The 26,432-nt window shown below is 46.8% G+C and overlaps 3 protein-coding genes across 4 annotated transcripts in view; 2 read left to right on the top strand and 1 right to left on the bottom strand.

The window, feature by feature from the left end:
• Ankfy1 (ankyrin repeat and FYVE domain containing 1) overlaps positions 1–4,612 on the top strand; it is a 59,699-nt gene extending 55,087 nt beyond the window's left edge. The window contains exon 24 of the mRNA XM_090349339.1: positions 425–4,612. Within this exon, the coding sequence (XP_090205465.1) occupies positions 425–557 (133 nt within the window). The 3' untranslated portion in view covers positions 558–4,612. The remainder of the gene's footprint in view (positions 1–424) is intronic.
• Positions 4,613–9,487: 4,875 nt separating this feature from the next.
• On the bottom strand, positions 9,488–23,836 carry Cyb5d2 (cytochrome b5 domain containing 2). 2 transcript variants are annotated; one of them, XR_016538221.1, is made up of 5 exons: positions 23,333–23,836; positions 17,446–17,586; positions 13,528–13,714; positions 11,948–12,083; positions 10,873–10,951 (listed from the first exon to the last, which is right to left on the bottom strand). XR_016538221.1 is itself a non-coding variant. In XM_090349336.1 (4 exons), exons 1-4 carry the CDS (start codon positions 23,580–23,582, stop codon positions 10,738–10,740), a joined length of 792 nt encoding a protein of 263 aa, XP_090205462.1. In that variant the 5' UTR covers positions 23,583–23,834; the 3' UTR covers positions 9,488–10,737. The 2 variants fall into 2 exon arrangements, 1 of the variants encoding a protein (XP_090205462.1); XM_090349336.1 differs by lacking the exon at positions 11,948–12,083 and having other exon boundaries at positions 9,488–10,951; positions 23,333–23,834.
• A 141-nt stretch (positions 23,837–23,977) lies between these two features.
• Zzef1 (zinc finger ZZ-type and EF-hand domain containing 1) overlaps positions 23,978–26,432 on the top strand; it is a 146,356-nt gene continuing 143,901 nt past the window's right edge. The window contains exon 1 of the mRNA XM_090349331.1: positions 23,978–24,379. Within this exon, the coding sequence (XP_090205457.1) occupies positions 24,026–24,379 (354 nt within the window). The 5' untranslated portion in view covers positions 23,978–24,025. The remainder of the gene's footprint in view (positions 24,380–26,432) is intronic.

The raw sequence follows: 26,432 nt of genomic DNA, 5'->3' as shown, positions 1-26,432 counted from the left end.
GCCTGGGCGAATGTCCTTGCTTTCACCTTGCCTATGATAAGCATCTCTGAGCCACAGCTGACCAAAGGCTATGAAGAGATGACAGGATTGAGCAGAATCCTGCTTCGGAGAGAGAGAGAGAGCCATAGGGAAGGCCAGGTGTGCACGCACGAGTGGCCCCAGGCATGCAGGCCTCAGGCTGCATCATTGAGGTGACGTGACTCAGAGACACTGGTTCTGGGGATGGGGGCATCCCCCAGGAAACTCGCTCACCGCCGTTTGCCTTCTTCATGATCACCGAAGCCTAGTTATTGGTTCGAATTTTGCTTTTGTAGACCATGGATTGTGAGTGGGCTTGCAGTTGGTCATGGGCTGGCCTTGTCTGCTGCGTGAGGCAGGCTCCCCTCTAGTGCCCATCTCATACTTGGTTTCTTTGCCTCCACAGTCGCCACTGCGGACGTCTTCTTTGCCATAAATGCTCGACCAAGGAGATTCCTATTATAAAGTTCGATCTGAACAAGCCTGTGCGGGTTTGCAACATTTGCTTTGATGTCCTGACTCTGGGTGGGGTCTCCTAGTGAGGCCCCGCTGGGTCCAGGCCATGGCCCCGTCACCTCCCCAGCAGCTGCTCTGCTCCACATCCCCCCACCCCCAGAGCAGGAGCTGGCCATGGACTTCCTGTGGCAGGAGACTGGAACAATTAAGGACCATGGTGTGATCAGTTGAGATGATTCTGTGTGATTGTCAGTGCGTCCGACTGTGATGAGTTCACTAAATGTCTCACTAATTGGACTAGACCATTTAGCCCGAGTGATAAACGTGATAGGAATCAGACCCCATCCACTAGCAACACAGAGGGATACTCGGAGACCATTTTCCTTTTCAGTAGCTTAATGTCCACCCAGAGCATTGAGGAGTTCTTCCTGCCGGGCTGGCTTACGAGGCAGAGCCTGCCAGGGCAGGGCCGCTGTGGGTGAACTGTTCACTCTAGAGTAAGTGGCTGTGGACTTCTCTGCACAGTGTTTCATAAAGATAATAGGATCCTCTTGCCCTGAAGTCTAGTCTTTTCTTTTTAAAGTGAAGCTATATTTTTAGTGAGCCTACCCCCTTTAAAAAAAGTGAAATCTTTCTAAACAGGGTTCAAAGATGAGAGCTGAAAACTCGTGGCCTTAACAACTGAAAGCTTTACCAGTGTCCATGCTGCTGAGGTGTCAGGAGTACAGTGTGGCCGCTTGACACCTGACAGCTGTGTCATTCTCTCGTCTTGCTGCGTCCTGTATGTGGAGTCCTCACTCATTCCCACTAGTGAGTGGTGGAGGGAATGCACTTTTATTGTGCTGCACTTTTTAATATAGCTGCATTATATATAAATGATTCCAATTTAAAATTCCATTTTCAAAACTACCCTCACAACGTCCTTGCATCATTGATTCTAATGTTCAGCTTTGACTAGCCCTCGGCCCACACTCAGGTTAAAGGAAAAACTCCTACCGAGTGTCTCTCGGAGCAGGAAATTCATACAAGCCAAATGGAAAGGAAACCAACAGGACTTCAGTCTTAGGCACATTTCCAGCCTCCGGCCATCGTGTCCTGTGTCAATACAAGCGCTTCTTGGCCAGGTGCTCGTGGCTCACACCTATAATCTTAGCTACTCAGGAGGCTAAGATCTGAGGATCATAGTTCAAAGCCAGCCTGGGTAGGAAAGTCCATGAGATTCTTATCTCCAATTAACCACCAGAAAACCAGAAGTGGTGCTGTGGCTCGACCTAGTGGAGCACTATCCCTGAGCATAAAGAGCTCAGGGACCTTGTCCAGGCCCTTTGTTCAAGCCCCACAACCAAAAGAAAAAAGAAAAAGTGCTTCTTGCTGAAACTTTCTGTGAGTATTCTGTGATGTTGTGGCTCGCTTCCTAAAAGCTGACACCGGAAGGCCCCAGCTGAGCAGTAGTGCTTTGTTTTGGAGGGTTTGAATACTGAGTAAGGATCCCAGAACGACTTGGGCCTTTATTAATATGTATTTTAACCCTAAGGTGTTAACTTTTGAAAGTTTGGCCAGTTTTCTAAAAGTACACCTTGAGAAACTTCTAACATAGCTTTCTAAAAAAAAAACAAAAAGACAACTCTTAAGTAATCAATACCATATATATATATATATATATATATATATATATTATATACACACTCAGATTAACGATCTCAATCCTATAGACTGATTTTTTTTCAGACATTTAGTAACCACTACATTTTTTGCATTAATGAAATGTGTAAAAGGGACTAAACATTCTTTTTGCAAGTGTTTTGCTTCTTTTTCAGATAGAGGTGTGTCTTCTATGTTGCTGTAGATTTATACATCCTATTGCCTAAATATGTGGGTAAATGTGCTGATAAACCAGAGTGCTACTTAAAAAATAATAATTCTCTGATTTGTAAGATATCCGTTGTCTGTGTTAATATGAGCACGTGCACAATTCATTTAAAAGGAAAAAAAAATAGACCAGGCCCAGTGTACCCCATTTCACTTAGAATTTTTATAAAAAAGCTCAGCCAGTTTTGGCCAGTGACCATGTGAAGGATGTGTCAATTTCCATTTCTGTGATCTAAAGTGGGCCACGAAGATGATTCTTTAGAAAAGGTAATTATGGTTCAGCTATGAATTGAAGTGGTTAGTATGCACATATCTTTTAAGTTCCTAGTGGAGGGAGGAGGACAGAGCACCAGTCAGGGATGAAGCTTACCCTTCCACACAATCTCAGTAACAGTCTTGCCTATAATTGCACATAAAATTTTAAGATCATGCTCAATAATTCTGTTTCTTCAGAATCTAGGAATAGCAGTAATACTGACCAGCCATAAATTGGAGGACTTTTTTTTTTTTTTTTCCTTTTCATTCTGCCTTGATGCATTCATGTGGACTTGGCACAGTGGTTCCAGTTGCAGACCTCTGAGCTTGCTGGGTTCAATGTGCTGCACTCACAGTTTCCTTAAGGAGCGGCTACCCTGCCCAACTCCATTGTGCACAGCCCCAGCAGGGGCGAGACAGATGCTGTCCTCCCAATGCTGTCGCTGCCTGACAAAACTGCCTAGCTCTTATCAAATTTTCATCCATAGCTTGAGAACTCATAGCAAGAAGTTCATTTTATTCAGTCAAAAAGTTGCCAATTAGGCCGGGAGTTTGGCCTAGTGGTTGAAGTGCTTGCCTGGCATGCATGAAGACCCGGGTTCGATTCCTCGGTACCACATACATAGAAAAAAGCCAGAAGTGGTGCTGAGACTCAAGTGGTAGAGCTCTAGCCTTGAGAAAGTCCAAGGACAGTGCTCAGGCCCTGAGCTGAAGCCCAGGACTGGCAAAAAAAAAAAAAAAAAAAGTTGCCAATTATGAAGGAATAGAGCAGGAAGAAGCTTTTCTGAAACGTCATTTGCTGCATTAGTCAACACTGTTATGCTGAATTGGCATTTAAACTGCGTCTTGTTCATTGCCAGACTTAAATACATTCTTAACAGTTTCAAGACATAGGTCAAACTACGTATAAAGAGAATGGCTTAGTTTGCTGTGATCCTCTTAACACCCAGCTGTCCCTCAAACTTAAGTGCCTACTCTTAGGACTTTGTTTTCTGTGGTCTTCTCAGTGGTGTTTCACTGGGGGATGGATTCGAACCTGTGTTCCGTTTGGGATTTTTGTGCTTGTGCACTGTCAGCTCCAATGAACAATTCAGTTGAGGCCGGGTTAGAGGGCTTAGTTCACCCGCCACCTTCTCTCCAGGGAGTAGGGTCCACACGACCTTTTGTCCTCTACCTCAGACTGTGAAGGGTTGCTGACCCCTGTCGGCTTCCTCCCTCTGCCCCTGAATTGGGTCCCTGCGTGTGGGCTTGCCATTCTTCCCAATTTCCTCATGTTCCATTGCGCCATTCTTGCACTAGTCTCGTCCACCAGTAAGGGCTACAGGGCAGCCGTGGGAAGGGGAAGAGCACGGGGAAGGGGAAGAACACAGCTGCACTGTACGATGCTTAGACCTGAATGGCAGTGACGTCCCTACGCCAAGTCCATCACACATGCTGATTCTCTCAGGATACCCGGCAGCCCCGGCTGAGGAGAGGAGCGGCACAGAATAAGCGGCTCTCCAAAGGCATTTGGAAGCCACTCTAGGAAGCGATTCAGTGAAGAGCCGAGTGGCAGATGCAAATGAAACATGTACATTCCCAGAGTTTTAGATGCCTTAAAGACTCTCTTTGGAGGACCATTGCCTGTACGGTTCCTCTTGTGTGTGGCATAAAACGTACATTAACCTGTTAAACCAGTAACATGGGTTTTCTCTAGCTAGGATTCAAGTTGAGACTGCAGTACTTGCTGACATGCCTGGTAGGCAGATGTTATGGCGTGGCTGTTCCATGGCATCTCTGGGGTACCAGGGTAAGGGCAAGGGCAGAGATTGGGCAGAAAATGCAGGCACACAGCGGAGTTGACCACGTGAGCTCCCAAGCCATTGGGGGTGGTGGTCACTGGAGTGATGGCATCCTGGACCATGGCGTTTATCAGCATTGTTTCTTTGGAGTCTATGTGATGGAATGTATTTTTCAAATGCTGAAATTTGCATTTTTCTGTAATACTTCCTTATAATAAAATGTGGTAAAATTGTGCATTTCAAGTGTCAACTTTAATAAAGACAGTTGTAGCTACTTCTAATGTAGAAGTACAAATAAACATTTCAGACTTTTAAAAATACCTCTTACCATGTTGAACCACCAACAGTTACCCTAGGAAAGTAAGTTAAAATGCCAGCCTTTTTCCAGACAGAAGTTAGAAACTAGGTACTGTAGGTCTGGAGAGCAAATGCCAAAAGCACCATGTGGCTGTGCTCTCAGTGTGCTGATGTGTGCTCCCAGAAGCGGGCTGTCTCCTGACCTCCTCTCCTTCCACTATAGTAAGCTTCCTGCACTGTAGGCTTGAGAGGGCCCAGCAAGGTTTAGGACTCACAAGGTAAAATCTAGTGCCCCAAAGAGCCATTCACTGCATGGCCTGGGGCTTGAACATAGTCCTTGAACCCCCGCCTTTTTTATTTTTTAATTTTGTGGGTCATGGAGCTTGAACTCTGGGCCTGGGCCCTATCCCTGAGCTCTTTACATCAAGGTTACTGCCCTACCTCTTGAGCCACAGCCCCACTTTACATTTTCTAGTGATTAATTGGAGATAAGTCTCAAGCTGGCTTAAGTGCCTGGGCTGGCATTGAACCATGATCCTCAGATCTCAGCCTCCTGAGTAGCAAGGATTACAGGCGTGAGCTACCACACCCTGCTCCTTGAACAGCTTTGCTCAAGGCTAGCGCTCTGCCACTTGAGCTAAAGCACTGTTTTCGGCTTTTTTCATGTATGTGGCACCAGGGAATTGAGCCCAGGGCTTTGTGCATGCTGGGCAAGCACTGTACCACTAGGCTACACCCCTGACTCTCAAAATACTTTCTTTCCCTTCAAAATACTTGGACTTTGCTTACTCTGAATTCAGACCAGTTTGGTCATGTATTTCATTCTTCAGTGGCTTTTTCTACAATTAGCAGCTACATTAAGAGCTTCTACTCCAAACCTCCAAGTAATCCTATGGTCAACCTCAGGACACACAATCACAATATGTGCAGTAAAAGCAACAGTCACATATAGGTCAAAAGTCATGGTTTTGCACAGCCAGGAGAGAACTTTAATTCTGCTCTGCCCCTAGTCACCTCACAGCAAATTTCCTTATATTTATGCTTTAGAGGTGACAGGTCCACCCTATTTCAGGTTGCCTAGAAAGAACTGTTGAGTAATTAACAATGTCTTTCCATTCTTTCAAGTACATAGATTTTAGTGGGGACCGAGCTTCAACCTGTGCCCAGATCCCATCTTAGCTTCTCCTAAAGCAAATCAAGATATGGGGCAGGCTTCTTTTTTGTGTGCTCGGGACACAAAACATCCTAGCTTCCTTATTTCTGTGTGGATAGGAAAACCACAGTCTTAGGATTTAAAGGCAAATGTCTCCTCAAGGTGCAGGAGAGCAGCTGCCTGTGTTTGCTCTAACACCACCCTGTAGGTGAAAGGCTGTCTGACATGCCTGCTGAATGGCTGGTTATGGCTGCTTGTGTAGGTATGGTGGCTCTAGAAAGGGAGGTGGGGGCTAGTTAAGCCCATCTGCATCATAAAGGCATACACTGAAGGCTAGCACAGATGACCTGAGGAAGAAGCACCTTGAACAGGGCCTGGCTCAGCAGAGTTGCCCAACATAACCTAGTTTCCTCCATTTCCCTTTGCCAGCAAATCTGACTGAAACACGGTGCCCCCGCACTGACTGTGCATCAAGGAGCCATTGCCCTCCCTCACAGCTTTGCCCAAGATCTCCCCTACTGAAGAGAAGGGAGAAGCTGTCCATCGTTATCAGCTTCTCCTGCAGAGCCCTTTGGCTCTCTAGGATGATAACACAAGGTAAGGATGGGATCAGAGAGGAAATGACTGCTCACTGGGCAGGGCTCTAAGCAGGTCTCTAAAGATGGCCAGAATGTCTTGGATAAAGAGCTCAAAGCCTAGGCTCTTATCAAAAAACACTTGTGGCTGCAATGCCCGAGTGTATTTTTGTCTTGTGGGGGTTTGTGCCTCTCTTCACCTGGTCCCTACAACCTGTGGTGCTCTGACTAGAGGTTTGTCCCAGCACACTGAAGATCCTGAGAGCAGGAGCTTCACTTCCTTCCCCTTACTCTGTCACTAAAGGAGGACCAGGGCAGTGGCAAGGACTGAACTGCAGTTTCAAGCACCCATACTCCAAGCTCTCGGAACTCAGAATAATTGCAGTTCTTCTTTTTGTCCACTCTTGTCCCTGGAGAGCAGAGGTGTATGGAAATGTGGAGGAAGTAGAAAAAGCACAGAATCAGTAGTCAGGAACCTCGAAGCCAGGTGAGGTGGCAACACAGCTGTAAGCTGTAGGCAGGGGCAGAAGGATCACAGAGAGACTCTGCTTTTGTAACCTTCAATTTAACTAAGTTCTACGTTCAGCCCCATTTCTCTGCGACCCCAAGATTTCTGGGCCTTAGCTGCACCATCTCCAAAATAAAAGACTGTGGCTGTAGGGACACCAAGCTGAGTAACTGGCCTGTCCCGAGAATCTGCAGTCTGAGGTTTAGAGATCACTGTGAGAGGAAGTAAGTACAGGGCACTATATGGGCCAGAGTGTAGCTAGGCCAGTGGTTAATGAAGACACCCAGGAAAGGACAGAGTAGGCTGAATCTATGGACTAACGGGAAAGAGATGGAATCCTTGGGCAGAGCAAACAGGTTGTAGAAAACACATCAGGCCTAATATAGCTAAAAAGCTGGCAGATGGGAGAGGCAGCAACCAAGCAGACTGGCTGGCCATGCAAGGGGCCTCCGTATCAAGGTGTTGAAGAGTTGTGTTTAGCCCTCATAAGAAACGAGAAGTCTCTGGTAATCATGAAGATGCCTTGCCACAGTGTGAACAAGGGAGAAGAGTGGGTCCCTTTAGCTGATGACTGGGTGAGAAAATAGAAAGGGCTAGGATGCTGAACTGGGGGCGAAGAGGTGGGATGGATTTGTGGCCCACTGCCAGGCCTCTACTCACATGGATAGCAGGTCTGGTAAGAGTTAGCTGTCAGAAAGGAGGGGTTAGAGGGGCCGGGAGGTTGGCTTAGTGGTAGAGTGCTTACCTAGCATGCCGGGAGACCCAAGTTCAACTCCTCGGTACCACATACATAGAAAAAAAAGCCAGAAGTAGTTCTGAGGCTCAAGTGGTAGAGCTCTAGCCTTAAGAAAGTCCAAGGAACTGTCACTGGACTGAGCTCAAACCCAGGACTGGGAAAAAAAAAAAAAAAGGAAAGAAAAAAATAAAGGAGAGCTCTGAGGAACTACTTGGATTGGAGGTGTACAAAACTGCTAACATAAGGGAGAAGAGCCTATAGCAAGGGAGATCAAGTTTCAGGGAGATGGAAAGGAATCCCCTGATCAAATATCAAAAGTCAGAGAGGTCAAAGCAGGTGAGACAACTTTCCAGCAGCCAGTGGCTCATACCTATAATCCTAGCTGCTCAGCTGAGATCCAAGGATCCCACTTCAAGCCAGCCCAGACAGCCAAATCAAAGAAACTCCCAACTAAACAACAAAAAAACTAGAACTAGAGGAGGTAGAGCAAAAACCTTGAGTGAAAAAGATAAGAGCAAAAGGTCCCAAGTTCTAGCCCCAGGGACAAAACCTCACTGCAAGTACAGAACCAATTCTGCCGTGGAAGCAGAAAAAAATGTTACACCGTGACAAAAATGAGGTACTACAGTACCTACAGGAGCTTCTCGGATGCTGCTGGAGAGTGAATTGGTAGTGTTTTCAGTGCAAAGTGAGCTCTACACTTCTACCAGAAGCTGGAAGCAGTTATACCTGTTAAGGAGGGGCAAAGGGAGAGATGAAGTGAAGGCCAGGAATTTGGACCGGCATGGGTCTTCCTTAGCTTTATAAAAAGAGCACCCAGCGCCCCTCCCTGCTTAGTTTAGCATGTCAGGAGATAAGTGGGCATGGACTTACCAAATCTAGGTGGTGGGCTGGGAATGTGGCTTAGCAACAGAGAGTTTGCCTAGCATGCATGAAGCCCTGTGTTCCATTCCTCAGTACCACATAAACAGTAAAAGCCAGACATGGTGCTGTGGCTCAAGTGGCAGAATGCTGGCCTTTAACAAAAAGCTCAAGGACAGTGTCCAGGCCTGGAGTTCAGCCCCAGGACTGATAAGAAAAGAAAAAGAAAACAGAGGCTGGGTGCCGTGGCTCACGCCTGGCTAACGACTCAGGAGGCTGAGATCTGAGGATCAAGGTTCAAAGCCAGCCCGGGTACTAATTAACCTCTAGAAAACTGGGATGTGGGGCTTGGCTCAAGGGCAGGGTGGTAGCCTTGAGCTGAAGAGCTCAGGGACAGTGCCGAGGCCAAGAGTTCAAGCCCCATGACCCACCAAAAAAACAAAAAAGAAAGAAAGGAAAACAGAAAAAAAGAAAACTCTAGTGGTGCAGATGACATAGGCTATACACAGCACTAGACAGGCTTCAAGCCTAGCCATCTTAAGTTAGAACTGTCTATATTGGCATTTGTACATTTGTAGGCTTGCCCCAACTTTGCCTTTTTTTTTTTTGCCAGTCCTAGGGCTTGAACTCAGGGCCTGGGCACTGTTCTTGGACTTTCTCAAGGCTAGAGCTCTGCTACTTGAGCCACAGCACTACCTGCAGCTTTTTCTATGTATGTGGTATAGAAGAACTGAATCTGGGCCTCTGCATGCTGGCAAAGCACTCTACCATTAGGCCAAACTCCTGCCCCCCCCCCCAACTTTGATGCTGGGTAAGCCAGTTAGCTTATAGTAAAGCTATAAAACTTTTTTCCCCAAATGCAGACTTCTTCCTTTGAAGTCAGACCACATCTGATTTTTTCAAACATATTTAGTACTTAAAAGAGAATTTTTGTTTTTTTTTCTGGACATGATGCACCAATAGAAATCAAAATATGTCTAGAATTAGCTTACCACATTTTATTATCACATGCCACTGTACTTGCTCAGCTCTAATCAAGTCAGTGGACTCTGGGTTATAAATTCAACTTTGCCTGAAGATAGAGGTTTCAGAAAAAAAGAGCATGGAAGTCAGTCATCACAAACTTTTCCAGGATAGAATTAGTAACAGTTCCAGGATGCTTTTACTAGCCACAGCTTCAGCCAGGGGCGGTGGTCCATGCCTGTAGTCTAAGTAGAATAAGACAGGAGGAATGTGAGTTTGAGGCAAGCCAGGCCTTCATAGCAAGAATCTGCCTCAAAAACAACCAAAAAAAGGGGCTGGGAGTTTGGCCTAGTGGTAGAATGTTTGCCTAGCATGCACAAAGACTTGGGTTTGATTCCTCAGTACCACATACATAGAAAAAAGCCGGAAGTGGTGCTGTGGCTCAAGTAGTAGAGGTCTAGCCTTGAGAAAGTCCAAGGACAGTGCTCAGGCTCTGAGCTCAAGAGAGAGCCAAGCATGGAGGTGGATGCCTACAATCCCAGCTACTCAGGAGGCAGACACTGAAGAGGACCACTGTTCAAAGAAGACAGCCTGCTCAAAAGCTTCTGAGAATCCTGTCTCAACAAAAAAGTCAGGAGTGGTATGACCACAGTTACACAGGAGCCACAGGTAGGAAGATCATAGGTTGAGGCTGAAAAAATAAAACGAAGGGCTGTATGTAGGCCTGGCTCAAGAGATGGAGTGCTTGCCAGAGCAAGCAAAAGATCTTGAGTTCAAACTCCAGTATTTTCCTACCTGCCCCCAAATAGTTTCCTGGGATGTCCGCCTGTCTCTGCTGGGGGCACTGTCCCTGCCACTGTTCCAGGTTCCTACAGGACGGGGGTCATAGGCAGGGCCAAGGCTGGCATCTGATCCAGGCCACATGGGAGTCCTTGGGAAGAAAGGTGAAGCTGAGACTTTGTCCTTGTTCCTTTCATTAGCTCTGGGTTGGTTACATTTGTGCCTATGAGTTGTTGAGGGCTCTGGAGGAAGGCAGCTAGCAGACCTAGGAAACAGCATCCCAACAGGCTCAAGGAACAGCAGCCACTAGGCAAATTGTTAGAATCTTGTTTCAGGCACCAGAATGGTAAGCTCCACAAGAGACACACTTGCACCGTGGTCAGAGGCCTAGATCTTCCTGGTTCATGCTGGGAGTCACTGGTGGTGCACGTGAGTGCAAGGACAGACTTCTTCTTCCGAGTGTCATCAACGTACCGAGCACAAGCCTAGTGTGGGAAAGAGCACGTGATAGAAAGAGGTGGGCAGCCCGTGTATTCTCTCAAGTTGGGATCATCCAAGTCTCCACGATTTGTGTGTACAGGGCTGTCCAGCTGGTCGCTAGGGGGTCCAGTTGCTCTCACACACACGCAGCGGGGCTCCTTGGTCCCTGGCTTATAGAGTTTTCTGGGGACACCAATCCAGTCTCTGTTTATACCTCCACTAAGGGCAGAAAGAAAGAGGACTTCTTAAAAGTGGTAAATCACAAGTCTCCCAGATATACCCAATGAACAGAAGCTGTTGTGCTTCCTAGCTCAGAACTGTCCTGGGCTGCACTGCAATGCATTCAGCCCCAGGCCTCTGCTTTGCTGACTTCCCCAGTGTAGTGCCAATTCTAACTTCTGCAGGCTGAGGACACAGTCCATGTCTCTGTCTCTGTCTCTGTCTCTCTTTGTCTCTCCTTTCTCTCCCTCTCTTCCCCACCTCTCTCCCCTCTCCCCCCGCCCTCCTTCTCTCCTCCTCTCTCCCTGCCTCCTCCTCTCCTATCCCACTACCACTAGGCCAAACTCCTAGCCCCTCCATGTCTCTTTAATGGAGACCCCAGCTATCCCTGTCCCTTTGAGGTAGCAGCATCACTTCCAGGCCCAGTGTCCTTCAAGCAGCCTTCTTCTCCATCACATCCCAGCACAGGATGGCATCTTGACCTTAGGGCCAACTGGGAGAGTCTAGCCAATTGAGTCTGCCTTTTCTAGGAGGCCTTGACCCCACTGCTATATGCTGTGAACTATGCTAGCCTGGCCCATGTCCTATTCTTAATGTCACCAGGCCTCAGGGATTGAGGATTTGCTCTGTCCCAACACAGATTCATCTTAGGGTAGTTCAAGCCATTTCTTTCAGACTCCAAGAATCTGAGCAGTTTGAATCAAACTAGCCTGATGGTTCCAACAGGGGTATGTGTGTGTGTTTGGGGAATCTTCATTTTCCCAAAACAACCTGGAATGATCCTTGTGGCATCATTTCTAATTTAGTTCACCTCATTTTCTCTCCCAGTGGAAGACTTCCCATTTTGAACCTGCACTTCTGAAATCAGAACGTACAGTGTTTTTCCTTTAATTTGCATTTCTGAAAAGGAAACCCAGATCAACACACTAGGGAAGCGCTCCACCACTGAGCTACACTCCCAGCCTCGTATACAGTGCTTTAAAGCAGTGAGCGCACCTGAGGGTGTGTGGCCTGCCTCCTCACTCCAAGCTTCTGGAATTAGGAACAACTTCTGTGCTGACAAATAGGAAATGGAGGCCACAAGAGACTAAACAAGCTTGAAGCAGGCAAGATATGCTATTCATGCTTTTTCCTGAAAGCAAGAAACATTAGTTGTGCTTTCTCCTTCCCAAACCAGCATTCTTCCTTCAGCAGGGACTCTGGGGGAACTAGGGGTGGGAAGATGCCTAAGACTGAACCCTACTTTTCTTATTCAGTTCCTCACAAAGGTTTTGTCATCCATCAGTCTTTTTTTTTTTTTTTTTTTTTGCCAGTCCTGGGCTTGAACTCAGGGCCTGGGCACTGTCCTTGGGCTTTCTCAAGGTTAGAGCTCTACCACTTGAGCCACAGCACCATTTTTGACTTTTTTCTGTGTATGTGGTACCAAGGAATCAAACCTGGGTCTTCATGCATGCTAACACTCTACCACTAGGCTAAACTCCCAGCCCCCATCAGTCTTTTTTTAAAAAATGAATTTATTGTTATTCTAGAAGTAATATATGAGTCAGGTAATGATTACATTTCCTTTCATACAGTGTCTTCTGTTTCCTCACTCTCTCCCAGTCTTTTATTATTTTTTTTGGCGCTGTCCCTGAGCTCTTCAGCTCAAGGATATCCCTCTATCCTTGAGCCACAACCCCACTTCCTGTTTTCTAGGGATTCATTGGAGATAAGTCTCTTGGTCTTTGGTGCCCAGGCTTGCTTTGAGCCTAGATCCTCAGATCTCAGCCTCCTGAGTAGCTAGGATTACAGACATGAGCTACCGTACCTGGCATTTTTTCCCCCTTTTCCTTTTGCCTTTTTTCTTTTCTTTTCTTTTTCCAGTCCTGGGATGAGTAGCTAGGATTACAGACATGAGCTGCCGTACCTGGCATTTTTCCCCTTTTTCCTTTTGCTTTTTTTCTTTTCTTTTGCCAGTACTGGGACTTGAACTCAGGGCCTGAGCACTGTCCTTGGACACTTTTTGCTCAAGATTAGCACTCTGCCACTTGAACGAAGCACCACTTTTTTTTTTTTTTTTGGTGGGTCATGGGGCTTGAACTCAGCCTAGGTGCTGTCCCTGAGCTCTTCAGCTGAAGGCCTACGCTTTAGCCAAGCCCCACTTCCCATTTTCTAGAGGTTAATTGGAGATAAGAGTCTCAGGTCTTTTTGTGCTTGGGCTGGCTTTGAACCTCGATCCTCAGATCTCAGCCTCCTGAGTAGCTAGGATTATAGGTGTGAGCCATTGGGCCCAGCTACTTCTGGCTTTTTCTGTGTATGTGGTTCTGGGAAATTAAACCCAGGGCTCCGTGTATGCTAGGTGAACACTCTACAACTAGGTTATGCTCCCAGCCCCCAGTCTTTCTTTTTTAATTCCCAGAAAATCCAATGTGCAGCCAAAGATGAATCACTATCATAGAGCACATGTATTCTGAAAAAGTTTCTAAGTTAGTTTTGTACACTATTATAGTTGTAATATTCCCTGAGAAATGCAGACAGGAGGGCCCAGAAGTCTGATTTGGGAGAGGAGTGGAGGAAGCAGAAGGAAACTGGCTTACCTCTTAGGGGAACACCAGAACCGGCTACCCTTGGTGGCGCTCCACTCTGAATTGCAGGAAGGGAACTTTTGCTTCTCTTTCTGATCCTGTTTATTTGCCTCCAAACCTTTGGTCATCATGGCTTCTACCTTGGCCAACTCTGGGGTGGGCAGCCCATCCTCTCCATAGAACCTTCCTATCACCAACCCTGTGGGGACAAGAAAGCAAGGTCAGAGAAACAGACAAGGTCAAAGTAAACAGCTGGAGTGAGGCTCAAGTTCTTGTGATTTGGACTTCAGGGCTCTACAGTAGCTTGTTAGGTACATATGTGGAACTCACCCTTGAGAATTCTTTTTTTCAAAGGTAGGGATGGAGACTAGGGCCTTGTTCATGATAGGCAAGTGCTCTACCTCCATCCCACTCACATCTTTTTGAGATAGTGTCACTTTATAGCCCAGGCTGGCCTCAAACTCAACTCTCTTGCTCTGAGTAACTGGGATTACACTTCCTTTCTTTGTGTATGCTGGCAATGGGGGAGTGAACTCAGGGCCTCTGACTCTTGCTCGGCTTTTCTGCTCAAGGCTGGTGCTCTACTACTTGAACTATACCTCTACTTCTGTCTTTTGCTGGATAACTAGAACTTTGTAGCCCAGGCTGGCTTTGAACTGCGTCTATCTTCAGATCTCAGCCTCCTGAGTAGCTACTATTACAAGTATGAGCCACTGGCATCCAGCTCTTGGCTAGTGTTTTTAAAGCATGAAAGACTGCACTTCTGTACCTACCTGCAATCTTCCTGGAGCACAGGGTCTTAACTAGGACCCTCTAACCACTGGATTTCTATTTGCTTCCTCAGCTTTCCTGAGCCACTTGTCTGCTCATTTCCTATAGCTTCTGTACACTCATTTCCGCTCCATTCCCTGACAAGCTCTGCTGCTCCCCAGCTTAGTCACTACTCTGCCCTCAGCCCTATCTGCCTTCTCAAGAAGAATCCTCTTCCCTGGTCTCTTGATGATTATCCTCAGCTCACTGCCAGGCACCTGTTTAGCCAACCACTTACTCAAACGGTGCCTCACATGCACAAAGATGCAACAAATCTGTTTCATGTACTATCTGGAGTTATCTGCTTTGTTTACTTGTGTAGAGCACCCTAGACAGCCCCAACATGCAAAGCAGCTTTGCACAGAGCAATCAATTTTACTTCTCCAGTCCAGGGGCTTGAACTCAGGGCCTGGGCACTGTCCTCTACCACTTGAGCCACAGCACCACTTCTGGCTTTTTCTACGTATGTGGTACTGAGGAATTGAACCCTAGGTCTTCTTGTATGCTAGGCAAGCACTCTACCACTAGGCCACACTCCTGGCCCAGAGCAATTGTTTTAAATACTTGTCATATAAATAAATGAAAGGATAGGGTCTTAGTTCCAGGCCTGCAGGCTTCATTGGGTTGGGTTGGCACAAAACTTCTGAATACAGTGCAGGCTCTGAACTACATGTGGACAAGTCTGTTTTGGGGAGTTTCAGTCAAGAGACTAAGAGGTAACAGAAGCAGAGGTAGAGACCGAGTTCTAGAAGCTAGATGAGAATAGTGGTTGTTAAGTAAGTCTGTAACCTGTCTTCATTTCAGTGTGTGCCTCGACTATATAGCTTCACCCCCTGACATAGCCTAGTGATCTGAAAGAGCCTCACGTGGTCCTCATCCCTCAGAATAGTAGGAGCTGTTCCAAGAAAACCCTGACCATAACTTATCAATAACAGGTGGTTAAATATGTCCTGACTTTAAAATCCTAAGGCATTTCCAAACATGCCCCTTTTATAAATTCTAAATTGTTTCTATTAAGCTACTTTTCTCATCTCACTAAGCGCACCAGTAATACCTCCAGTTTGGATGCCATCTCAGCAAGAGGTGTTGTGTTGTGTTTTCTACTCACAAGGCTCCATTCTTCATTTTTTCTTTGTGTTGGTACTGGGGACTGAAGTCAGGATTTCAAGCACATATTGGCATTTTGGCTCATAGCTGGCACTCTACCATTTGAGTTGTATCTCCACTTCTGGCTTTTGCTTGGGTAATTGGAGATTGTCTGTCCCAGCTAGCTTCAAACCTTGATCTTCAGATCGCAGCCTCTAGAGTAGCTAGGATGATAGGTGTAAGTCACTGGCACCTGATTTATACTTGATCTCTTGTGGGATTTTTTTCCATTAGGTTTTAAACTAGTGCTTGCTGTTGTTGCTCTACCACTTTAGCCACACCCCCAGGCCTTTTGCTTTTGTTATTTTAACAGTTTTACACTTTTACCCAAGTTCATTATGGGCCTTTCTACTTTTTTTTTAATATTTATTTATTTATTTAGCCAGTCCTGGCTTGAGCTCAGGGGCTGAGCACTGTCCTTGGACTTTCTCAAGGCTAGAGCTCTACCACTTGAGCCTCAGCACCACTTGCAGTTTTTTTCTATGCATGTGGTACCAAGGAATCAAACCTGGGTCTTCGTGCATGCTAGGCAAGCACTCTACCACTAGGCCAAACTCCTGGCCCCGGCCTTTCTATTTTTGTTTCCTGCATAGCTAGAATGACAGGTACATACCATCACATCCAGTTTTGTATTAGGTGAGATGGCGTCTCTTAAACTTTTGCTGGGCCTGGTTTAGAACCACAGTTTTCCCAATCACTACCTCCTGAGCAGCTAGGATTATAGCCACTTTGCCCAGTTAACTTGAGTTTTCTATACCAAGTGAGTAATGTCTCAACTGTCATTTGGTAACCTCCTGGGAAAAAAATCTTCAAGCTCTCTGAGGAACACCTGTCAGAGGTCATCTCCTCCTTGACAGACATTGTTGTGAACTCAGGAACAATTGGGGTGGACTGAGAAAGAAAAATGAAGTGGTTCTGATGGCAAGGCTAACAATGAGGTAGGAATGGAAATGGAAAGATACAAACTTTAGCTATTATGAAGAAAATCCTGATTGGAATGAAGAGAGCAGAGGAGCTGCTAAGAAATGCTACGGTCCTTAGAACAGGAAACCCAAACAATGATGACAAAAACATGGAGAGGCTTAAGAACAGGGAACAGAACTTCACTCTTAGACCTGTTTTAAGCTTTGTCCATGAGGGACTTCCAGTGGAGCTGCAGATAGATGGAAGAAAGGGCCCCAGTGACCTGTTATCTGTGCTTGTGAAGGAATCTAGTGCTTGCTGTCTCCAACATTGCCTTAGTGCACTGCAAGGTATATGCCTATTTAAGAGGTGAGTGCCCACACCTGAAAAAAGAAAAAGAAAAACTGGATACAGAGGCTCACCCCTGTAATCCTTGCTACTCAGAAGGCTGAGAACTGAGGACTGCGGTTCAAAGCCAGCCCAGGCACTAAAGACTGTGAGACTCTTATCTCCAATTAACCTCTAGAAAACTGGAAGTGAGGCTATGTGTCAAGGGGTAGGGCAGTAGCCTTGAGCTGAAGAACTCAGGGACCGGGCCCAGGCCTAGAGTTCAGGCCTGGTGAATTCCTTCATTATCACCAGTGAGTAGCAAGTGCTATACCCAAACAGCTGGTGTTAATAAATGTTTGATTAGCATAACAGTCACCTTGGAGACAACTCAGAAAAAATAAAGGGAACTGTTTGAATCACATACCATCCTAGGAGTCAAGCTTCCCTGGAGGTATACAGAAGCCAGTGCCAGGAGCACAGCAAGACAGAAAAGCTGTCCTCCTAGAGCTGGCTGTTCAAGCATGGTGCAGATGACCAACAAACAGGGTTTGGGCATTGAGGCCAATAGCTTTGCAATCTTCTCCCTAGGCTGGCCCATCCTTTTTATTCCAGGGCTTACTGCTACATCAGCTAAAGTTTAAGGTGAAAAATTCAGATTTTAACCTTGAGCCCAAGAGAATTCTGGTCTCTTGAAAAACATAACCACATGAAAACTATGGAAGTAGCCTATGAACAACGTACCAACGAATACGTAATTTTTCTCATAGAATGAACGCCAATTTTGAAGTGTCAGCATCTCAGAGAAAGACAAATTGGTTACATCATCCACAAGGCCTTCTTCAGAGTAGTCTCCGGTCACAAATGCTCTCGCTGCATCTCGGCCTATAAGAGAGAAGTTTCCAACATACATTGTACTAACTCAAAAAAAAAATCTCTTTTCTGGAGCCAGGAGTTTGGCCTAGTGGTAGAGTGCTTGCCTAGCATACACAAAGACCCGAGTTTGATTCCTTGGTACCACATACATAGAAAAAGCTGGAAGTGGTGCTATGGCTTAAGTGGTAGAGCTCTAACCTTAAGAAAGCCCAAGGACAGTGCTCAGGCCCTAAGTTCAAGCCCCAGGAGTGGCAAAAAAAAAAAAAATCTGTTTTCAGATAATTATATTGTAACAACCTCCCCCCCCCCCCCCCCCCCCCCCCCCCCCCCCCCCCCGCTCCTAAGAAAATGAAATCCCCTTTCTGTGACAGATGATCCTGGGAGACAACTCTTGAACATTTGTCTCTTTGCATTCACTCCAGCAACTGTTGTTTTTTTTTCTTTTCTTTTCTTTTTTTGCTAGTTCTGGGGCTTGAACTCAGGACCTGGCCACTCTCCTTGGGTTTTCTGAAGGCTAGTGCCACAGTACCACTTCTGGCCTTTTCTGTGTATGGGATACCAAGGAATGGAACCAAGGGATTCATGTATTCTAGGCAAACATAGTACCATTAGGCCACAGTTTCGGCCCACTTTCAGAAACTTTTTTTTTTTGGCTAGTCCTGGGCTTGAGCTTAGGGCCTGAGCACTGTTCTTGGAGTTTCTCAAGGCTAAAGCTCTATCATTTGAGCCTCAGCACCACTTCTGGCTTTTTTCTATGTATGTGGTACCAAGGAATCGAACCTGCTCTTTGTGCATGCTAGGCAAGCATTCTAACACTAGGCCAAACTCCCAGCCCACTTTCAGCAACTTTTAACAAACCTGATCGCTTTTTTTTTTTTTTTACTACTTTGATTATATCCCTAATTTTCTTCCCACCTCTCTAGCTCCTCACTGATTACTAACTCTGAGCATCAAATACTGTCCACATCCTCTCATTTGACAATCTGATCCACTCCGGTTGTTGAATAGCCCACCTCGAGCCAGGTGTCAATGGCTCACACCTGTAATCTTACCTATTCTGGAAGCTGAGACCTGAGGATCATAGTTCAAAGCTAGCCTTGAGAAGAGTCTACAAGACTCTTCTCCCCATTTAGGTACCAAAACGTTGGGAGAAGAACTGTGTCTCAAAGCACCAGCTTTGAGCAAAAGAAATCTAAGGGACAGTAGTGCTCAGGCCCTGAGTGTTCAAGCCCCAATACCATCACAAAAGCAAATAATCAAATCCTACCTCTATGCCAAATGTCACCAAAATGCTTAGTGTAGAATTCTCCTGTGCATCAGACGTGTGTACCCAGATTTGATTCCTCAGTACCACATACATAGAAAAAAGCCAGAAGTGGTGCTGTGCCTCAGGTAGTAGAGCTCTAGCCTTGAGAAAGTCCAAGGACAATACTCAGGTCCTGAGCTCAAGCCCAGAACTGGCAAAAAAAAAAAAAAAAAGTAAACAAATGTGGGAAAAACTGAAATTGAAATACATTTCTGGTGGTGATATACAGCAGTGCAGATACTTTATAGTTGCCACAGGATCTAATAAGTTCACCTCTAGGAATATCCAAGAAAAATGAAAACACATGCTTACATAAATATTGTTACACATGGTCGGGAGTTTGGCCTAGTGGTAGAGTGCTTGCCTAGTATGCACAAAGACCAGGTTTGATTCCTTGGTACCACATACATAGAAAAAAAGCCAGAAATGGTGCTGTGGCTCACGTAGTAGAGCTCTAGTCTTGGGAAAGCCCAAGGACAGTGCTCAGGACCTGAGTTCAAGCCAAGACCGGTAAAAAAAAAAAAAAATTAATACACAAATGTTTCTAGCACTATTATCTATAATAGGGGAAACTGGTAATAACCCCAAATGGATAAAAATATGGTATATTTATCCAAAGAAGTGTTGGATACAGACCTATGAAAATACAATGCTAAGGAAAAGAAGCCAGACAAAAAAAAGGACATGTACATGACTTATTTATATGAAATACTCAAAAGAAGCAAGTTTATAGGTTCAGAAAGTAGGAGTTACCAAGGGCCAAGGGGAGGAAGAAATGGGAAAGACAGCTAATAAGTAGTTTCTTTTGAGGGTGACAAAATTCTGAGATGAGGCAGTGGTGATATTTACACATTTCTGACTTATTAGTGAGAAATGCACAGGGTTGTGCATTTTCTCATTTGTGTTGGTACTACGACTTAGACACTGGGGCTTACACCCTTTTTCTGTTGTTGTTGGTGGTGGTCATGGGGCTTGAACTCTGGGCCTGGGTGCTGACCCTGAGCTCTTCAGCTCAAGGCTACCGCCGTACCTCTCAAACCCTAGTGCACTTCTGGTTTTCTGGTGAAGATAAGGGTCTCCGGGGTAGGGCTGGGAGTTTGGCCTAGTGGTAGAGTGCTTGCCTAGCATGCACGAAGACCCAGGTTCAATTCCTCGGCACCACATACATGAAAAAAAAAAAAGCTGGAAGTGGTGTTGAGGCTCAAGTGGTAGAGTGCTAAGCCTTGAGAAAGTCCAAGGACAGTGCTCAGGCCCTGAGCCCAAGCCTAGGACTGGCAAAAAAAAAAAAAAAAAAAAAAAGGTCTCCGGGGTTTGTAGTGCCCGGGCTGGCTTTGAACTGTGATCCTCAGATCTCAGCCTCCTGAGTAGCTAGGATTACAGACGTGAGCCACCACACTGAGCTGGGCCTTACATTCTTGATTGGTTTTGCTCATGGCTGGCAGGCTACTCTACCACTAGTCCTGTAATTTTGTGGATTATTTTACTTTTTTCCAGTCCTTGGGCTTTAACTCGGGACCTGAGCACTGTCCCTGAGATTTCTCAAGGCTAGGGCCACAGCACCATTTCTGGCCTTTTCTGTGTATGTAGTACCAAGGAATCAAACCTAGGGCTACAAGCATGCTAGGCAAGTACTCTACCACTAGGCCAAACTCCTGGCCCTTTTACTCTTGATCTTCAGATTACTGGCTTGAGATACCAGTTCCTAGCTCATAATTATACATCTTAAAAGGGCAGATAATAAATGAAAACATCTATGTTCTTATGTTGTGTGGGAAGTAGGAAGTCTGTCTATCAAGAGACATTTCTGATTCTTCAGCACCTGGTAAAGGTAGAGTATGGGTTAATGGTCAATGAATGGAGGTTGAATAATTTGGTGATGGGAATCTGCTTTGTTCTTATAACTCCATGTTACTCCCCTCTCAACCCATTCTTTTCATGTATCTAAAGACACTATATGAAGAAATTGCCTCTTTCCTTTTGGCCCATTCTTTCTATGTATCTGAAGATGGAATATGAAGGATTGACCCCCTCCACCCTGTTTTCCTGGGTGTATACAGGATGGCTGGCCATTAAGTGCAGACTGCCTGACTCCAGCAGGACAATCTATCTCTAAACATTCCATCGTAGGCCTAGCAAAAAAGTCCCCACTCCTAGTGGCTTTTGCATTAACTTCTGCCTCCGTCCTAAGATTTCATCGAAACCCAGCTCCTCTCCCAGCTTGGACACACAGTCTCTAAGTCCTTGGGAAGGCTGTGTACTTTACTGCTGTAACTCAATAAGCAGTCCTCACCTGAGGAATATCGAGTTTGGCCTGTTTCCTGCCTTTCTCCCATTTTCCTAACAATTGGTATATAAGACTTGATAGATGTTAGCATACACTGCAAAAGAAAATCATCCCATGTGAAGTCAAATGGGGGGGGTTATGTTCACACTTGTGCACACATTCATGAGAGCTGCGTCAATCGGCATATGGCAGGACAATATATCCAAAAGTGCCCTTGACTGCAGAAGCAAACAAAAAAATCCATTTCTGCTTTTAATCACTGTATAGCCCTGGTAAATGTCTTCTGCTACTGAAGAATTTGGAGGAAAAGAAAAGATTTGTATTTAAGTACAAATTCCCAGTCCCCCTAAGATAAGGACAAGTGGATGTTGGTTTTTTTTTTGCCAGTCCTGGGCTTGAGCTCAGGGCCTGAGCACTGTCCTTGGACTTTCTCAAGGCTAGAGCTCTATCTACCACTTTGAGCTTCAGCACCACTTCCAGCTTTTTTCTGTGTATGTGGTATCGAGGAATTGAACCTGGGTCTTCACGCATGCTAGGCAAACATTCTACCACTAGGCCAAACTCCCGGCCCGTGGATGTTGTTTTATTAAATATCAGCCTAGTCATTAGCCTTAAGTTTGTTTTACTTTTTCTTTTTAAATTTGGAAGATAGGAAGATAGGCTAGTAGTCCCCGGTTCATGTACTATCAGTGCTTGGTTGAGAGGACTTCAGGCACATCATATTCTTCAGTCTCTTCAAGTGGAAAAAAGGGATAGGGAAATAAACTTGCTTTTCTTTCTTCCTTTTCTTTTCTTTCTTTTTGGTGGTAAAACTGGGATTGAACTCAAGGCCTTGTGTTTTTGCTTGAATTTTTCTACTCAAAGCTGGCCCAGGACCAGCGTGACCTAGTGGTAGAGTACTTGCCTAGCATGCATGAAGTCCTGGATTCGATTCCTCAGGACCACATACATAGAAAAAGCCAGAAGGGTTGCTGTGGCTTAAGGGGTAGAGCTCTAGTCTTGAGAAAACCCAGGGACAGTGCCCAGGCCCTGTGTTCAAGTCCCTCCTTTTCTGGCTATTTGAAAATAAGTCTGATGACTTTTCTGCCTGGCTTCAAACCTGTATCCTCAAGTCTCAGCTTAAGTAGGTAAGATTAGATGTGTTAACTACCAGCATTCAGCTTGACAGGATGTTTCTAGAAGCTTATCATATGCAGTTTCATTTTAAGTTAATGGCTTTGTCTGTATGTTTATTTTTTGAGACAGGGCCTTCCTGATTGTTGCCTATGTTGACCTGGAACTCCTGACTCAAGGGAACCCTCTGTCTCAGCCTCTATAGTTGGGGAAAACAGGGACACATCTACCTTACTGTTGGGCTGTAAGGATGACATTGTTTCCCAGTACTCTTACTTCATTATCGTGTTTTGGTGCCAGTCCTGGAGCTTACGGCCTAGGAATTGAACTTGGGTCTTCGTGCATGCTAGGCAAGGACTCTACCACTAGGCCAAACTCCCGGCCCCCGGTGGCATTCTTTTTATTTCTTTTTTGTCAGTCCCGGGCTTCAGCTCAGACCCGGGTCTTCGTTCATGGTAGGCAAGCACTCCATCACTAGGCCAAACTCCAGGCCCCTCGTGTTTTTGTTTGTTTTCTGCAAGTCCTAGGGCTTGAAAGCAGGCCCTGGCCACTGTCCTTGAGTTTTCTCAAGAGCCAGTGTTCTACCACTCGAGTGACAGCACCACTTTAAACTTTTTCTGTGTACGTAGTAGGATGAATTGAACCCGGGGTTTCGCGCATGCTAACCAAGCGCTCTACCACTAAACCACGCTCCTGGCCCCAAATGTTTTCTTTCCGGGGAATATCAGAGTAAAATTATTTCGGATCAGAGATTTTAGAGGTAACTGAAATTATTGCCAATTAAGCGCATGGGTTGTACCTCACAGACCCACACAGAAGTCGGGCACAGGAGCGAATAACCGACGGGACGCACGTTTCTTGGGCGTAAGTCAAGCGCAGCCGTGGAGAAGGGGTAGAGGACAAACGGCCAGCTGTGGCCTCGCTCGGAGGCCGACAGGAGCTGGCCACCGCGTTCCTCGACCCGATGATGTGGGGGTGTGGGGAGGGGGGGGCGCGGGCCAGCAGCGGATAAACGAGTGAGTGAGGGGACGCCGCTCCGGCCCGGGCTGTACCTGCGAAGCCGCTGTAGGGGGCCCCGGGCTCGTAGTGCCGCCGGCCCGAGGACACGTCGTAGACGCGGCCCAGGAACGCCAAGTACAGGCCTGGGTCCCCACGGCCGCCACGGAAGCGGGCGAGCTCCTCGGGTGTAAAAAGACGAAGGTCAGCACGGGCGCCCCACCAGCCCCTCAGCCACGCAGCCATCACCGCCGCCACCGCCGCCGCCAGGCTCCACACCAGGGCAGGCCCGCAGAGCCTCCGCATGCAGACGGCCGCAGGCAAGCCGCACTTCCGGAGGTCACCGGAAGTGGCGTCACTGGCGCCGCTCCCTCCAGGGGGAAAAAAAAAATCTCACTCCTTGCCTCGGGTTATAGCCCCCGTGCTCTTCCCAGCATAGTTCATGAGCGGCCGCGGGCACCCGAGAAAGCGAGAGGAGCAGCCGCGGAAGACCTCTGCTCCGTTTTCCGCCCCGAACAAAGATGGCGGCCGAAGAGGCTGCGAGCTGACGTGCGGCGTTCCCGGAGGCCGGCTGACGGCGCCTTCGCGACGGCGGCGCTCGCTTGACGGCCAGGAAGCCGGAAGTCGCCGCCGCCGCCCCTCCGCGTCCCCGCCCGCCGGAGCTGTCGGAGGTTGACAGGTCGAGGCCGGGCGGCGGCGGCGACGGCGGCGGCGGCGGCGGAGGAGGACAGCGCGCAGACCCAGGCCCCATGGGGAACGCGCCGAGTAACAGTAGTGACGACGAGGCGGCGGCCGCCGGGGCCGAGGGCTGGGGCCCGCACGCGGACTGGGCGGCGGACCCGGGCGCGACCCCCGGCCCCGGCCCCGCGGCCCCGGCGCTGCCGCCCGCCGCCGCACTGCTGGAGCCAGCCCGGCTGCGGGAAGCGGCCGCGGCGCTGCGGCCCACGCCGCCCTGCGAGTCACTGGTGTCGCGGCACCACGGCGCGTTGCTGCGCTGGCTGGAGGAGCGGCTGGGCCGCGGCGAGGAGTCTGTCACCCTGGAGCAGTTCCGGGAGCTGCTGGAGGCCCGCGGCGCCGGCTGCTCCGGAGAGCAGTTCGAGGAGGTCAGAGCCCACGAGCCCCTGAGGGGTCGGAGGCGGGGTGGGGTCCCCCAAGGGCGTGAAGACGTGGGCAGTTGCTTTGGGGAAGCCAAGCAGGATCCTGCAGGTCCACAGGTTCTTAGAGTGGGGATTGCCGGCACCCATTTGGGGTGCTTCTGTTCTCTCTAGGTTTTCGATGTTATCTTTTTCAACCTTTGTTGGAGGTGTGGAGAGTCTAGAGCTGGAAAAGCCAAGATATCTTTGTAGTCCAGCTATGCATGCAGATGACAGACGCCCAGTTGTCCTAGGACCGTTTCAGAGAAAGGATGTGCAAGGATCAAGAAGTGACAGTGAAAACCGCTGTGTTACTGGTCCATGCAGGTTTACACAGAGCACTTTCCGAATCTGGTGGAGAGGAACATCTGTTGGAGAGACTTAGACTCCACGAGCCATTCTCATCTCTAAAAAGCACTAGCTTTTCCAAATCACATTTTTTATTTTAGACCCTTAAAGGACTTGCTTTAGCCTCGTTTGAACCCTTCTGAAGCTGGACGCAGGTGGCTCACACCTATAATCTTCGGTACTTAGAAGGTTTGAAGTTAGAAGTCAGCAAAATTAGCCAGCAGAAATTGGGAAGAGTTTTTGTCATTCAGCTTGTCGAGCACTAGCCTTGACATATATGCACAAAGCCCCGAGTTTGAGCCCTCGTATGCGCACACATCCTTATAGACCTAAAATTGGTCAGCTCATAATCATAGCTTTTCCTCTAAACACCTGTTTTAAGAGTTAGGAAAAATTGATTCAAAATTACCCCAGTGAATCATTTCACTGGGAAAGCTGATACTGTCACTCAGATATGTTGATTTTTTTTAAATATTCTACTACCTCTACTTGAGATTCTACTCAATTCAACAGTGTTATGACCAGAAGCATGTTTAATTTGTGAAAATGAGTAAGTCATGTCAGAATGTCAGTCAGTGAAAGGTGAGTTCCATAAAGCAATACATCAACAAGTAATTGTCATCAAAAGTTCTGTTTACTTAAAACCAGAGACTTTTGATCCAGGAGTTTGGCCTAGTGGTAGAGTGCTTGCCTAAGGGCATGCACAAAGACCCAGGTTCAATTCCTTGGTACCACATATATAGAAAAAAAGCCGGAAGTGGTGCTTTGGCTCAAGTGGTGGAGCTCTAGTCTTGAGAAAGCCCAAGGACAGTGCTCAGGCCCTGAGCTCAAGCCCAGGACTAGCAAAAAACAAACAAACAAAAAAACCTCAGAGGCTTTTGAAATGTTCTTACGCTATTAATCCATTCAAGAGGCTGAAATCTAAGGATCAAGACTCAAAGGGCAGAAAAGTCTATGAGACTTATATACAGATAATCACTCCAACAAGCCAGAAGTGGAACAATTGCTCAAGCAGTAAGAGTACTGACTGGCCTTGGATTAAAAAAAGCTTAGGGACAGTGCCAGGACCAGAGTTCAAGCTCCAGGACCTGCATACACAGAAAAAAAAAATGTATTCATGGACATGGTAAGAATATTCAGATAATACAGTTGGTGTGTTTTGTTTTCTTCTCAAAAATGCCTGTAAGGAATGCCAACTCTTATAACCCAAAATATTGATCATATAGTTAATGCATTTTTTAAAAAATTAAAGAAGCTAGGTGCCTGTGGCTCACTCCTGAAATCCTAGCTACTCAGGAGGCTGAGATATAGGGATTGAGGTTCAAAGCCAGACCGGGCACAAAAGCCCATGAGACAAATTCCAATTAGCCACCAGAAAAGAGGAAGTAGTACTGTAGCTCAAGTGATAGAGCACTAATCTTGAGCTGAAGAGCTCAGGGACAGTGCCCAGGCCCAGAGTTTAAGCTTCAGAACCAACATCAACAAAAATCGAGTACTTTCTCTTTAGTACCTACATGATTTTGAAAATATAAAGCTATAGTAGAAAAAACTGTACAGGTTTGCTCAAAAAGTTCTCACTTTTACAGGATCAGGCCTGTAATCCTAGCAACTCAGGAGACTGAGATCTGAGGATCATGGTTCAAAGCTGGTCTGTGAGACTCTTAAGTTAACCACC

This window comes from Megascapheus bottae, chromosome 17 (assembly GCF_031878675.1).
Source record: "Megascapheus bottae isolate mThoBot1 chromosome 17, mThoBot2.hap1, whole genome shotgun sequence".
In the NCBI taxonomy this organism is placed as follows: Eukaryota; Metazoa; Chordata; class Mammalia; order Rodentia; family Geomyidae; genus Megascapheus; species Megascapheus bottae.
The sequence above is the reverse complement of the archived record's forward strand: the minus strand, read 5'-3'. Positions and strand labels throughout refer to the sequence as shown.

Bases quoted from the DNA above. Each gene is read 5' to 3' on its own strand.
- Cyb5d2 (XM_090349336.1), bottom strand. From the start codon at position 23,582: ATGCGGAGGCTCTGCGGGCCTGCCCTGGTGTGGAGCCTGGCGGCGGCG. The intron at 17,587-23,332 runs GTACAGCCCGGG...TCTCTCTTATAG, and splicing joins CCCCTACAGCGGCTTCGCAG to GCCGAGATGCAGCGAGAGCA. The intron at 13,715-17,445 runs GTACGTTGTTCA...TTGTCCCCACAG, and splicing joins GAAAAATTACGTATTCGTTG to GGTTGGTGATAGGAAGGTTC.